The sequence below is a fragment of the Grampus griseus genome (genome assembly GCF_964374135.1).
Source record: "Grampus griseus genome assembly, chromosome: 3".
NCBI classification, from domain to species: domain Eukaryota; kingdom Metazoa; phylum Chordata; class Mammalia; order Artiodactyla; family Delphinidae; genus Grampus; species Grampus griseus.
Window position 1 is genome coordinate 75,951,100 of NC_139019.1, and position 13,372 is coordinate 75,964,471.

Below are 13,372 nucleotides of genomic sequence, written 5' to 3' on the forward strand. Positions count from 1 at the left end.
CTCATGTTCAGAGCTCCTTGCTGTACAGTCTAAGGGCCATTTGAAAGGGCTCCTGTACTATGGTTTTATGGCATCTTGCCATCTAACATTAGACCTGAGAGAAGTGAGATGGTGAGTGAGAAGTGAGACTAGAGAGAGAGTTAAGTATCTAGCGGACTGGAGAGAGAGTTAAGTATCTAGCGGACATCGGGGCTCCAGGAAGGGGAGCCCAAAATGGTTTCACAGGTTTCTAGAGAATGGTTAGATACGAGAAATTCTGTGGTCTCTGAGTTGTATTTGAGCAGTTCCATGTGGCTAGATTCTTAGGACATTTACATCACTGTTTTTCAAACTTAAGCATGCATCACTATCACCTAGAAATTTTCTTAAAACACAGATGGATGGGCCACACACCTAGAGTTTAGGATTCAGTAGACCTGGGGTTGTGCCCAAAGATTCCAAAATTCCAAAGTGATTCTGAGGCTGCTGGTCTAGTGACTCAACTTTGAGAATCACTGCTCTATATCTACATCTGCCCATTTTTGTTTTTGTTTTTTTTGCGGTACGCGGGCCTCTCACTGTTGTGGCCTTGAATAACAAATTGTTTTGTTAAATTTGGCTAAAAAGACAACTAAACGTGTTCTCTTTGCCTAAATCAGAAAGAGATATATAACATAACTTAATTTATAATTAAGTTTTTATTATCTATCATTATTTCATATACATCTGCCCATATTTAACATATATACATATTGAGGTAATTTAAAATGATTTTTACAGATATCAAATCAGTTGTTGCCAGGGGCTAGGAGTGTAAGGAGAGAATTAGCCATAAAGGATCATGAGGGAACTTTGTAAGGCGATGAGAAATGTTCTATATTTTGATTTTGATGGTGGTTATGACTGTATTTTTCTGTCAAACTCATCAAACTGTAGGTTTTCCTCTATGTAAATTATACCCCAATAAGTTTAAGATGAAAAAATTATAAATAAAATCATTTTTTAAAAGAAGTTTATGTATAACAGAGAACTGGTAGCTTAGAAAGAAAAATGGTCATTGAGTACCGAGACTGTTCTCAATACAAGGTAATAACAAATTTATTGCTTTCTGCATAGAAGAAAGGTTTTGTCTTGCCCAAACTGAATACATACTTTCAGAAGATCTGCTTTTTCTGTGATGTTGTGTATTTTATGACCATGGTCATTTATTTACAAAAAATAAGCAAACAGAAAGAATAGTAAGGGTCTGTTATGTCTACACAACCTAAAATCACTAAACTGTTTGCTGTTTTTCCTTTGTTATGGTTGCTGTAAAGTGTTGTTACTTTCACTAATAACACAGACAAGGTTGTAGCTATTTCTCATCCTTGAGCATTTGTGTGTTTGTCTGAAAATTCTCTTTGATTTTCCTCTTCTCCAAGGTCAGCCCCTCAGTTTGGACTAACACATCTGACAGGGTATTCTACATCCAAACCAACTCTAATGCTTCTTCAACAGCTGCTAGGTAGCACCAAAGGCTTGAAATCACCTCACCTTGAAGCCCTTCCTGTGGCACTTGAGCAAGGAGGGGCCGACTGATACAATTAGGCACAACTGGAATGCCCTGTATTTTCTTAATGTTCTCAATGCTTGCCCCAGTATGAGGAAACCATTTCCTTCTTCTTCATGAGAATATAACCTTTGGTTAACTCTTTTCTCTTATAACCCTCAATAGATAGTATGTTAACTATGTTGTTAAGCAACACAAGGTAAAAATGATGCCCTGGTTGGTAAATTTCATCTAGACTGGGAGAAGTAGAAACACCTGTTGGGAAGCCATATCTTTGGGCTTCCTGACTGTAATGATGCTTGTAATTGGGCATGTCCCTGGAAACTATGAAGTAGTTACAAGAGATACTAGCTCCTGTGAGAAAGGAGGCTTTTATACCATAGAGGCTCCCACACCTGCTCAATGAGATCTTGTCTTTTTCCATCTGCGCTGTGCCACCTGGTAGCTAAGGAAGATACCTCCCGGATGGCTGCAGGGGCGGCTGCATGGGCTGCAGCAAGGGGTAGCTGAGGCTGTCTTGCTGCTGAACTGTGGTTCCCGCCCTATATCCTCCTGAAGAGGTGTCAAGTGTGGCCTTGGGTAGTCTTGTGGATAGTCTTGTGGGTCTGATGTTTACTTGAACCTAGGGGGTCAAAATGGGCATGGAATATTCTTTTTGGGGATAGGGAAAAGTTTTCAAAACAAAAAGAAAAGCTCAGTCTACCCAAGGTCAGTTTTATATCAATAAAGTACTACTTTTTGATATGCAATTACAGGTCCCATTGGGGTCTAGGAGTGGAAGCATGTTCATACTTATGCACAAGGGATGACGCAATGGCTGTCAATAAATTTACTTCTGGGAACATTTTATTTGTAGTTTTAAAACACTTTTTATCAATTGGAGATGCTTTTGGTGCATGCTCTGTAGTATTTATTGATTGCAAGGTTTTGAAGATTTGCCAATGTCTTCACTGTCCCTAACATATTTTTCCCCTCAGGGTAATCATCACCTGATGACCCTATTGCCTGATGCTTATGTGATCACTTCCAACAGGAGATTCTACTCTTTCATTCTGGTATGATTAGTTTCTGTAATAAATTAACCAGAAGCATTCCATCTACCACCAATGCGTGGCCTCTTTTTTTCGCCTCCTGCTTGCCTAAAGGTTCCCATTGTAAGCTAAAATTCAGACATTGTGTCTTTCGTTAAAATTAGAAAGTAAGGGTCTTCCCTGGTGGCGCAGTGGTTGAGAGACCGCCTGCCAATGCAGGGGACACGGGTTCGTGCCCCGGTCCGGGAGGATCCCACATGCCACGGAGTGGCTGGGCCTGTGAGCCACGGCCTATGAGCCTGCGCGTCCGGAGCCTGTGCTCCGCAGCGGGAGAGGCCACAACAGTGAGAGGCCCGCGTACCGCAAAATAAATAAATAAATAAATAATTAGAAAGTAAGTCTCAGAAGTTGGTGGAGAAGATTGTTGAGGCTGCTAAGAATAAACCCATGGCTGAGGTTTCCAAATGTAAGCTGAGATTGCCACCGAGAGTAAATACCTGACCAACTGAGCCAGTGGACTTGAAAGTCAGGATTTCCAGGACTATTCTGGTCTAAAGACAGACGACTTTGTGAAAGGAGACTGCTAACCCAAAATCAGCAGAAAAAGAAATAGCACCTTGTAAAAGCAAAGAGACATATCTAATTGTTGTTATTTGCTTTAGAATATTGTTGCTATTATTTTTAATGGTTTATTTTATGATAAGCACTAATAAAGCCCCATAGACCTTTTCACTTTCTCTCTAACCCCAAATTTAGAAGACTAATTTAGTGCTAATTAGAATGAAGGCTCTCTCTTAAAATAATATTAATTAATGGGCCATACATAACCTTATAAAGGTTTGACTATATTAAACAGTTTACCAATTAGAAATGGGTTTACATTTTTGGTACAACTGTGCCAACTGACCTGTCAAAATTTATGGAAAGGGTAATTTTGTATACTTTATATGATCTAATTTCAGAGAATGTGTAACTAAATTCCTGAGACTATTTCTCCCTATAGGCACAATGCACTGAAACCCATGAACACATAAAATTTCCTTTATCCTTACACCAAGAAGGAGCATGTCCTTTAAGAAATCTAAATATGGAAAACTATGAAAGCAAGCTAATTAACCTCAAGTGAATTTAAGGACGGTGTCTCTAATAAATGGAACTCAGAGATGCACTTTTTTTTTTTTCGGTACTCGGGCCTCTCACTGTTGTGGCCTCTCCCGCTGCGGAGCACAGGCTCCGGACCCGCAGGCTCAGCGGCCATGGATCACGGGCCCAGCCGCTCCACGGCATGTGGGATCTTCCCGGACCGGGGCACGAACCCGTGTCACCTGCATCAGCAGGCGGACTCTCAACCACTGCGCCACCAGGGAAGCCCAGAGATGCACTTTTAAAATGAGTTAAGCTTAAAATCATCCTTTATTAATAGAGGCTGAATTAAATTATACTTATTTTAAATCAAATTCATCTATAAATAATCAAATCATATTTAAAAAAAAACCCACCATTGTCAAAGTCGATGCAGATTCTGAAGAAAATATGACACATATTGATTGGCCTTGTCTATCAACTCCTGAGAACAGTGTCAGGTATTATACACAGTGCCTTTCCTGGGCCTTTTTACTTTTCATGGCAATGTATTTTTTTTGTAAAAGTTAAATAAAAATTGGTCCCTCTTCCAACCTAAATATCATTAAGCAAAGCAAATTTGTAACCATAATAGCAGAAGAGATAGCATGTTTAAAAGTGAACCTAACTTTGGTATGTGTGGTATGACTGCATTTCATATGTGGAAACATCACCTTCAGAGTTTCTTCAGAAACTTTGCATAGTACTTGCTCTGTGTCTTAAGGACTTCAGTTACATTTGGTAAAGGATGGCGCCTCTTTGGAGAAGGGCCACCAGACCCTTTGCTTCTGCCTCAAAATAAAGGAAGCGTTAAGACTAGTATAAAAAGCTTCCTAGGAAAAATGTGTGGTCTTGGAGTCATTTACAAAATCTCAAGATAGAAGTTCATTCTTAAGATTTAGTAATTGTATGGCTCTAGTTATATTAACATGAAGCAAGGAAATCTTTGGGTGTCAATGAGTGATTTTTTTTTTTTCATCTATGAAAATAGGACAGGAAAAACACAACAGAACGTATATGTTCTGTAGAAGCATATAAGTATATATGATGTATAGTAGATATACATTATATAATATATATAATATACATATATATACATTATATATAATGTATATATACATTACAAGTCCTAACCCCTGGTACCTGTGAATGTAACCTTATTTAGAAATAGTCTTTTTGCAGATAAAATTAATTTAAGAATCTTGAGATGAGAACATACTGGATTTAAGGCAGGCCCTAAAACCAATGACTACTGTCCTTATGAGAGAAAGAAGAAGGAGATTTGAGGCTTGGAGACACAGAGGGGGAAGATGGAAGCAAAGATTGGAGTGATGCTGCCGCAAGCCAAGGAATGCCTGGAGTCACCAGAAGCCAGAAGAGGTGAGGAAGAATTCCTCCCAAGAGATTTTGGAAGGAGTGTTGCCTACCACAACTTGACTTTTCTGACTCTTGGACTCCAGAACTGAGAGAATAAATTTCTGTTGTTTTAAGCCTCCAGGTTTGTGGTCATATGTTAAGGCAACCCTAGGAAATTAATACACTCTCCACGATACAAATTTCAAGGAATTAAGTTGTAGGGAATTGCTATCACCAGACATATCTACACGGATTGCTCTTTTTTTCTAACAATACAAATAATCTTGTCAAGACATGACTTTCGAAACGTGACAGATGATAATATAGTCCTGAAAAGCCCAACCCAATTAAAATAAAAATGGCAGTTTAAAAGAGAACTACATATGACAGTTGTCAAAGGGCTGCCAGATAAAACAAGGAACTCAGTTAAATTGGAACTTCAGATAAACAACAAATAATTTTTTAGTATAGGAGTACTCCAAATAGCACATGAGAGATACGTATGTATCTATATTATTTATTTTTTATTGAATAAATTTGACATGTAACATTGTGTAAGTTTAAGGTGTACAGCATGTTACTTTGATGTACTTATATACTGTAATATGTTTGCCAATGTAGTGATATTTACCACATTACATAATTATAGTATAATATTATTATCTATATTCATTATACTGTGGATTAGATTCATGAGATATATTTATATTAAAAGATAATGGGTTATCTGAAATTCAAATTTAACTAGGCATTGTGCATTTTTTATTTGCTAAATCTGGAACCCTACAATTGCAGCAGAGAGACTGCACAGTTCACTCAAAGTCACACAGCTAATAAAATGTTGAGATTGGCTTTGAAATTATGTGGTCAGATTCCCTAGAAGGTCATGTACTTTCTAGTCCATCAGGCTGCTTAAAGCAGGTATAATAAAACTTTGAAAAAGGCAGTAGCATTCCAAAAAGCTACCTGGTTGTTCTGTAAAACAGGTTATAAAAGTGGAAGAATGACGGCCAGTTTTGCCTGTTGAGCCCACCTCAGTGCCTATTACATATAAAGATTCTGAAGATGCAAAGTTCAAACAACCTTCTGGCGATGGGGAAATGAGTTTTCCCTTCCATTATTTTGTGCAAGGGTGAGATAGGACATGGAAGGCATAGGCATTTTGGTTTTGCTAGGCAGTAGGTGAGGGTATCAATGTAATAAATGACAAGAGAGTGTAATTTCTGCTAATTCTAATAGTTACACAAATATTTTTGCTTACATGCACTTTTTTCCAAAGTCCACACGGCTCCTAGTCATCAGCAGCCTTAAAATCTCAATAGGTTTTTGAACCCCCCTCACCCAGTTGATCTCAGATGCTACTGGACATTCTCCAAACCATCCCTCCCATTTTCGTTTCCTTCTCCAGTTCCACAACCATAATCCCCATTCAGGCCCTCAAAATTATATATCTATATATCTACATCTATATCTGTAGATATATAAAATTCACAAATCTGAAGGGACCCAATGCTATCTATCCAATCATATGCTTAACACCAACTGTTATTTACAGGTGGGTCTATGATAAATTTTAATCAATCCCCAACTTAACTCAGGTTATGATAAATTTTAATCAATCCCAAACTTAACTCAGGTTGTTTCCTCTGTTTATATATCTCCTCTCATATCTACCAACTAAAAACTTCATAAATGCAGGCATGTGAGTCAGATAGGGAAGCTGGATTACAGTTTGCATTTTAAACACTTTGGGATATTCTTCACTTCTACAAAGTAATATTTTCTCTCCCATATTTCTTAAGAACACGGCCCTCTCATTTTATGTTTAAAAAATTCCTATTTTGGGCAGAGGCATCTGGAGAGAATAAATTGCTACTACAAGAAAGACAGTGGTGCATACACAATGCCATCCAGACTCACAACTGTGGAGACACGGAATGGTGGAACAAGACTGTGCATGCACTGCCTAGAGGGCAGATGCTACTTAGCTCAGGTAACTGGCATCATATGTTGCCAGAGTTTGCCTGATGTTTTCTCATGATGACATTGACTTTATGCATTGTTGACAAGAATGCCACACAGGATGTCCCTTTCTCAGCGCATCATATCAGCAGGGTCATCACACCTGTCTGTTTCATTACTGCTGATGTTAACTTTGCCCTTGGTTAAAAGGATGTCTTCCAAGTTTCTCTACTGTAAAGTTACTTTTTTTCCCCTTTGTAATTTATATGTATCTTGTGGGGAAATACTTTGAAATGATGCAAATATCCTGTTTCACCTCATAATTTTGCACATATAGTTTTAGCCTCAATTGATGATTTTTGCCTGTAATAATTTTTTTGTTGTTGCGGTATGTGGGCCTCTCACATGTTGTGGCCTCTCGCATTGCAGAGCACAGGCTCCGGACGCATAGGCTCAGCGGCCACGGCTCACGGGCCCAGCCGCTCTGCGGCATGTGGGATCCTCCTGGACCGGGGCACAAACCCGTGTCCCCTGCATCGGCAGCCAGACTCTCAACCACTGCGCCACCAGGGAAGCCCTGTAATAATTATTATGGTGTTGTAAGGTGATTTCTATTTTCCTGTCTATATTTGTTCATTAGAATTCTACCACAAGGAAAAGCTTTACCTTATCTCACACCTATTTATTTATTTAATTATGTATTTACCAGTATGAAATCATAGATATTTATATTATTCTATGGGGTATAATCCATTATTACCATTATTTATTTTGTTGCTGAAATCGTCCCAGTTTTGATCATTAGGAGCTCCTTTAAGTTGGCTCCTATTTCATTTTGACATTCTGACATCAATTTTTCAGTACTTCCTTATTTTCTGGCACTGCAAAATGTTCCAGGCTTATCTTGTCCTGTCCCTGCCCCAGATCTGCAGTCAACCATTTCTCCAGGAGCCCTGCTTACTTTCACTGGAGGAATTGTATTTAGAAACCAAGATCTGGGCCAAAAGTATGTGGATTTCTACTTTGTCATTACACCTTTGTGATGACTTCTAGGCCCTCTCAGCAGAGAGATCACACACACACCTCTATCCATCTTAATTGCTATCTATCTGTATATATATTAGAAACCATCAGTTCATACCGATACCTTTCTAACACCACAAGGTGCATTCTAGCTTTCCCCCATTCCATGTCTTTGGCCTCTTTCTCCAGCAGTAAGAAATCTGACTCTTCCTATCTACAATATACTTACTTAGTTGCTCATTCCTAGCATATGCAGTAAGTACTTTAAGAATTGAAAATCATTCTCTGAAGTACATTATTTATATATCGTTCTTTTTGTCTTGAGTCTTATAGTGTATAACCCAAATATGGTTTTACTTAATCACTTAGATTAGTTGTTTTATTCCCATTCCCCTGAGGTGTGATTATAGATATCAACAGGATGCAGGAACCTATCTATCTATCTATATATCCATCCTTCCATTCACTCATTCAATTCTTTCTGTAACATTGCCATGGTTAAAGAGTTAGAACTATACAAGAAAGTTTACTTGTATAGTGACAAGTATATTGTTGACATTCTTGTAAACAATGCATATAGGACTTCCTCCTTACCTTTTTTACCCCATTCCTATCCCACATTCTGGACACCTGTTCTTACCGATATTGTGTTATGTTATCGATCTCATTCATTTCTGGATTTTACTTCTGATATTCCTTTTTGTAGAAATGAACAGATAACGCATAATCCCTTATACTCCCTCCTTTCTTACCTAAAACATTTCATAATGTTGATACCCTTTGCACTTTGCTTTTTCACTTAATAATATGTCCTGTAACACTTTCCATATCAATTCCTAAAGATTTTCCTTATTTATTTTACAGTTGCATATTATTTCATCATGTGGGTGTACCATGGCTTATTTAACCACCTCTTCTATTTATGGGCATTTTATAATGACAAAAAATTCTGCAATAAATAATTGTGTGCATATGTATTTAATATTGTTGGGAGGACATATCTAGGACTAAAATTTTGATCTCCTGATGCCTGGTTCAATTCTGTTTTAGATCAAATGTTGTAATGTAATGTAATTAAGATTGCTCTGAAGACTAAAAAATGTTTTATAAATACAGTGAAATAATACTATGGTAATAGTATTATTTTTGTCCTCCAAGCTAATTGTAACTTCTTTTTTTTTTTTTTTTTTTTTCTGCGGTACGCGGGCCTCTCACCGCTGTGGGCTCTCCCGTTGCGGAGCACAGGCTCCGGACGCGCAGGCTCAGCGGCCATGGCTCACGGGCCCAGCCGCTCCGCGGCACGCGGGATCCTCCCGGACCGGGGCACGAACCCGTGTCCCCTGCATCGGCAGGCGGACTCTCAACCACTGTGCCACCAGGGAAGCCCCTGTAACTTCTTTTGAGACCAGCAGTTCAATTCCATAAACATTTGTCCTCAGCTACTAAAACCGATGGTGAATTTTGAAAATTCCCCCTGTGTTTAAATTCTAACATTTCTAATCATACCTTCATTCATTAAGAATATTCTGATATTTACTAGTTTGTACTTAAACATTAAATCTATTATTTGTATCATCTCTAATCTTACAAAACCCACTGTTATGTTACTCATTTTCTCTAGTTTATTTTTGTAGAGACAGGAGATAAAAATTACAAATTATGGTCTTATTTGGTTCCTTTCCCTGCCTAAGTATGGAAGTCAAAAAAAGTGGGAGGAGAAAAACAAGCTCCTGTGATTCCAGGAGGACTCTGCAGGTCGTCTGACAATGAGTTAGAAGCTCAGGGGCTCTCCTCCTTCTTAGTGGGAGGAATTACACCCAAATTCAGCTTCCTTTAGGAATGTAGGCCCTCAGATCTCCACATCCCGAAGCAGTGTTATCTCAAAACGTGCAAAAGATGCTATACGGTCTGGTTAGGGTCTATCTTTTGTCCTGCCCCTAACCAGGGTTCAAGGAATAATTAACGTACCCCAGGTAAGTTCATCAGGAGATTGCCTTGTGATATGGAATCCAGGAACTAAAGAGTATTTGCCTTGTCTTTTCCTTCATCATGGACTACAGAGACCTGTTTAATCCACCATGAGATTACTGCCAGGTCCAACCAAGCCTCAGAAAATCACTTGCTGGGAATCTCCAAAGTTTTGGTGAGATGTTAGTCCAAGATTCTGCAGTTTCAGGGGATTCAATGGAGCAAATCTATGCAGCAAAAAGTATTTCAGGTCTGTGAAAAGATGAATTCTGATATGGCTTCAAAAATGTGCTTCATCTACTTAACTGATTATGCCACTAATTATATATAATGTAGAGTCTAGTTTGTCAGAAGTTTGGTAGGGACCTTGCTGTCTGGGTTGGGACAATTCAGAGTTTTCAAACTTGCATCATAACCTCTTCCTCTACGGTCACGGGAGTCAGACGATATTTCGAGCCACATCATTGAACCGAAACTTCTAAAACTGATATTATAGTTGACTTTTTTTTAACTTAAGAAACCACAAGGAAAACAAAGTTTGTCAAAAACACAGAGAATAAGCTTCCAGGTGACATTTTTCTTATGTTCTTACCTCCTCGATCTCGGGCAGCTAAACTCTGACCCCTTCTTAATGTAATGTCCAATTGGTACATTCCGGGAACAGCCAAGGGGACATCTGTATTACTGGTTCCAGCAGTATTTATTTTCTGAAAACCAAGAAAAATATACAAAATATTAAATTTATTATCTCTATTTTATTTCCTCCAATGGGGGACCACGTGTAGCTAAATGCAAACTCCAAGAATTAGTCAATATAATAAATCATCTTATGATTTCACACAGCATCATAATCACACAGTTCTCTGAAGGTTTTGAAATTCATGAAATTATTTAGACTCAAAATGAAGACACAGTAGTTACAGGAGTTCATGTTTTAACTCAGATTAGAATAACACATAAAATACGAAAAACATTTCCCATGGAAAGTCCCACATAATTCAACGAAGAAAGACTAACAAAGAAATAGTGTCTGAAGTAAAAACACAATCAGTGATGAATGGAGAATAAAGGTATGGGTAACTGAGTTGAAAAGTAAAATGATTTATTTAGGTGACTTTGTTGATTCATTTATTCATGCAAAGGGGCTCATACTGATGGATTATACATGTCTATTTTAGTCCCTACATAAAATATGATGCAATTATACAGAAATAAGTTCAACCAGCATTTTGACAGTACTTGCAAGAAATAAATTCTCAGTAGCGCTAAATTCCTAATGCTGCTTTCTATGGACTAAAGGTGCACAAGCTATTTCTAGAACTAAAAATCTTTGCAAGCCTACCTCTATAGAATATCTTTAGCGACAATATACTAGACATTGAGTTATAAATGCACTAGCAAGAGGAATAACTATTATTAAAACAACATAAGAGAAACATAGAGTGAAAATTTTACAGGTCATATTATACTTTCTGCCACGTTGAATACAGCAGGAAAACTTACTTTTCTTTACACGTTTGAGGTGATTTTAAATGCTTATAGTTTTTTTCCAATTCAAAAAGAAATATACTTTTGTTTTGGAATAATATGCATGGATAAGGTAAAATAGTAGATACCATTCCAGCTCTTTAATTCTATAGTTTACATGAAATACAGCTAGAAAGCAGTTTTTTTAATGTTTCAAGACCAAGATGAGGAGATTTCCTATGGGAGCAATTATGATTTAAAATAAGAAGCAGCACAACTCTGACTGATAACCTAAACTTATCATTTCTCCTCTGGTAGCAATAAAAAAGAATTCACTTTTTTTTTCATGATATCCCTGTTTCTATGAATGATAGCACCATTCCCCCAGCCACTCAGGCTAGAAATCTACAAGCATTTCCCTCTTCCCACATCCAAACAGTTGCCAGATCCCATCCACTTCATTTCCACATTACATCTCCTGGTTGTCTTTTTCTTTTAATTCCTTTTTTCTTTCTTTTCTTTTAATTCCGTTAACCAAGAATTTGGGTCAGGCCTTCAAACAACAGAGGAGTAAAAGGTAAAATGATTTTCTTTCACTTTCCTCAGACATCCAACTGCCCCACCTCCTTGGGATTACCAATTTTGACAATTTAGGGTATATCCTTCTACATTTTGAACGTCTTATACAAATACACATACATACAGGTTAATTTTCCTGTGGTTGGGTTTCCAGTTTTTGTTTGAGCAAAGTATTACATTTCCCTTATTATTTCACAATTTATTTAACTTAAGAAAAATATCATGGGCACTTTTCTAATCAATACACATAGATCTATTTTTTTTTTTGAGGTACATGATTTTCCACAGTGTTGGGACTTCCATAATTTCTTCAATTATCTTCCTAATGATGAACATATGAGTTGGCTTCAGTATTTGCCACTGCAAAAGAACTTGTGCTTTTATTTCTCTTACAGGATGAATTTTTCCAAAAAGGTTTAAGTAGTTCACACTCCTACTGAAAGTGCGCAAGTGTCTATTTCCCATATCCTAGTCAGCACAGGATGTTACTAATTTTCAAGTTTCGTGGGCAAAATCATTATCTTTCTTCAAAACACATTTCCAGCACTATGGTAAGGTGTCTTGAAACTAGCATAGATGGTAAGAGAGTGATAGCTCTTCACTGGACCACACAGATGATTCCCACTTGGAAAGAGGAAGCCAACCGATGTCTTCTGAATGCCTTTTCAAAGGACAGTTTGTATTTGGGTTTAACTAATAAGCAAGATTTAAATTAAAATCCAGCAAACATTTGTTAAGCTCCTAGTATGTTCTAAGACTTTCTTGAGGCTCTATTTTATATATATATATATATATATATATATATATATATATATATAGTTTCAAAATAAACAAATCCACTAACAAATATTAAATGTAGATTTATTACTTTCTAAAAAATTGAATAAAATCTATAGGAAAGTAGAAATTTTCTGCTGACCTTGCATCCTCTTCTAGTGTTTTGGCAGGTACCTTAAAGGCAGAAAAGTTTGAATGCTCAGATATCTTTATTTTTTGTAGCTTTCACTGCTCTATTCAGTGCTTCTTGAAGTTTAGAGCGAATAATTTACAGAGCACCTGGTTTAACATTTTAAAATGTATACTACATGAGCAAATTAAGGAATTTCCAAAGGTAATTTTAATTATACCAGATTTTCCACTTTTGCTGTTTGAGAATTCAACACCTAGTTAAGAGATGACTTCACTGGACTTACATTTATTGGCTTTTTAAAGCCTGAATAATATTCCATTTTGTGTATGTGTGTGTGTGTGTGTGTGTGTGTGTGTGTGTGTGTGTGTGTATTTATAGATCACATTTTCTTTATCCATTCCTCTATGACAGGCATTTAGGTTATTT

At 37.3% G+C, this 13,372-nt stretch overlaps 1 protein-coding gene across 16 annotated transcripts in view; it reads right to left on the reverse strand.

Moving 5' to 3' along the window:
* The window catches only part of MCTP1 (multiple C2 and transmembrane domain containing 1), a gene marked incomplete at both ends in the record, with an annotated part of 537,186 nt that overhangs the window by 297,268 nt on the left and 226,546 nt on the right, over positions 1 to 13,372 (reverse strand). For all 16 annotated transcript variants that reach the window (XM_082650521.1, XM_082650520.1, XM_082650519.1 and 13 more), the window contains one exon: positions 10,583 to 10,697. In XM_082650521.1, coding sequence (XP_082506647.1) covers positions 10,583 to 10,697 — 115 coding nt within the window. The remainder of the gene's footprint in view (positions 1 to 10,582; positions 10,698 to 13,372) is intronic.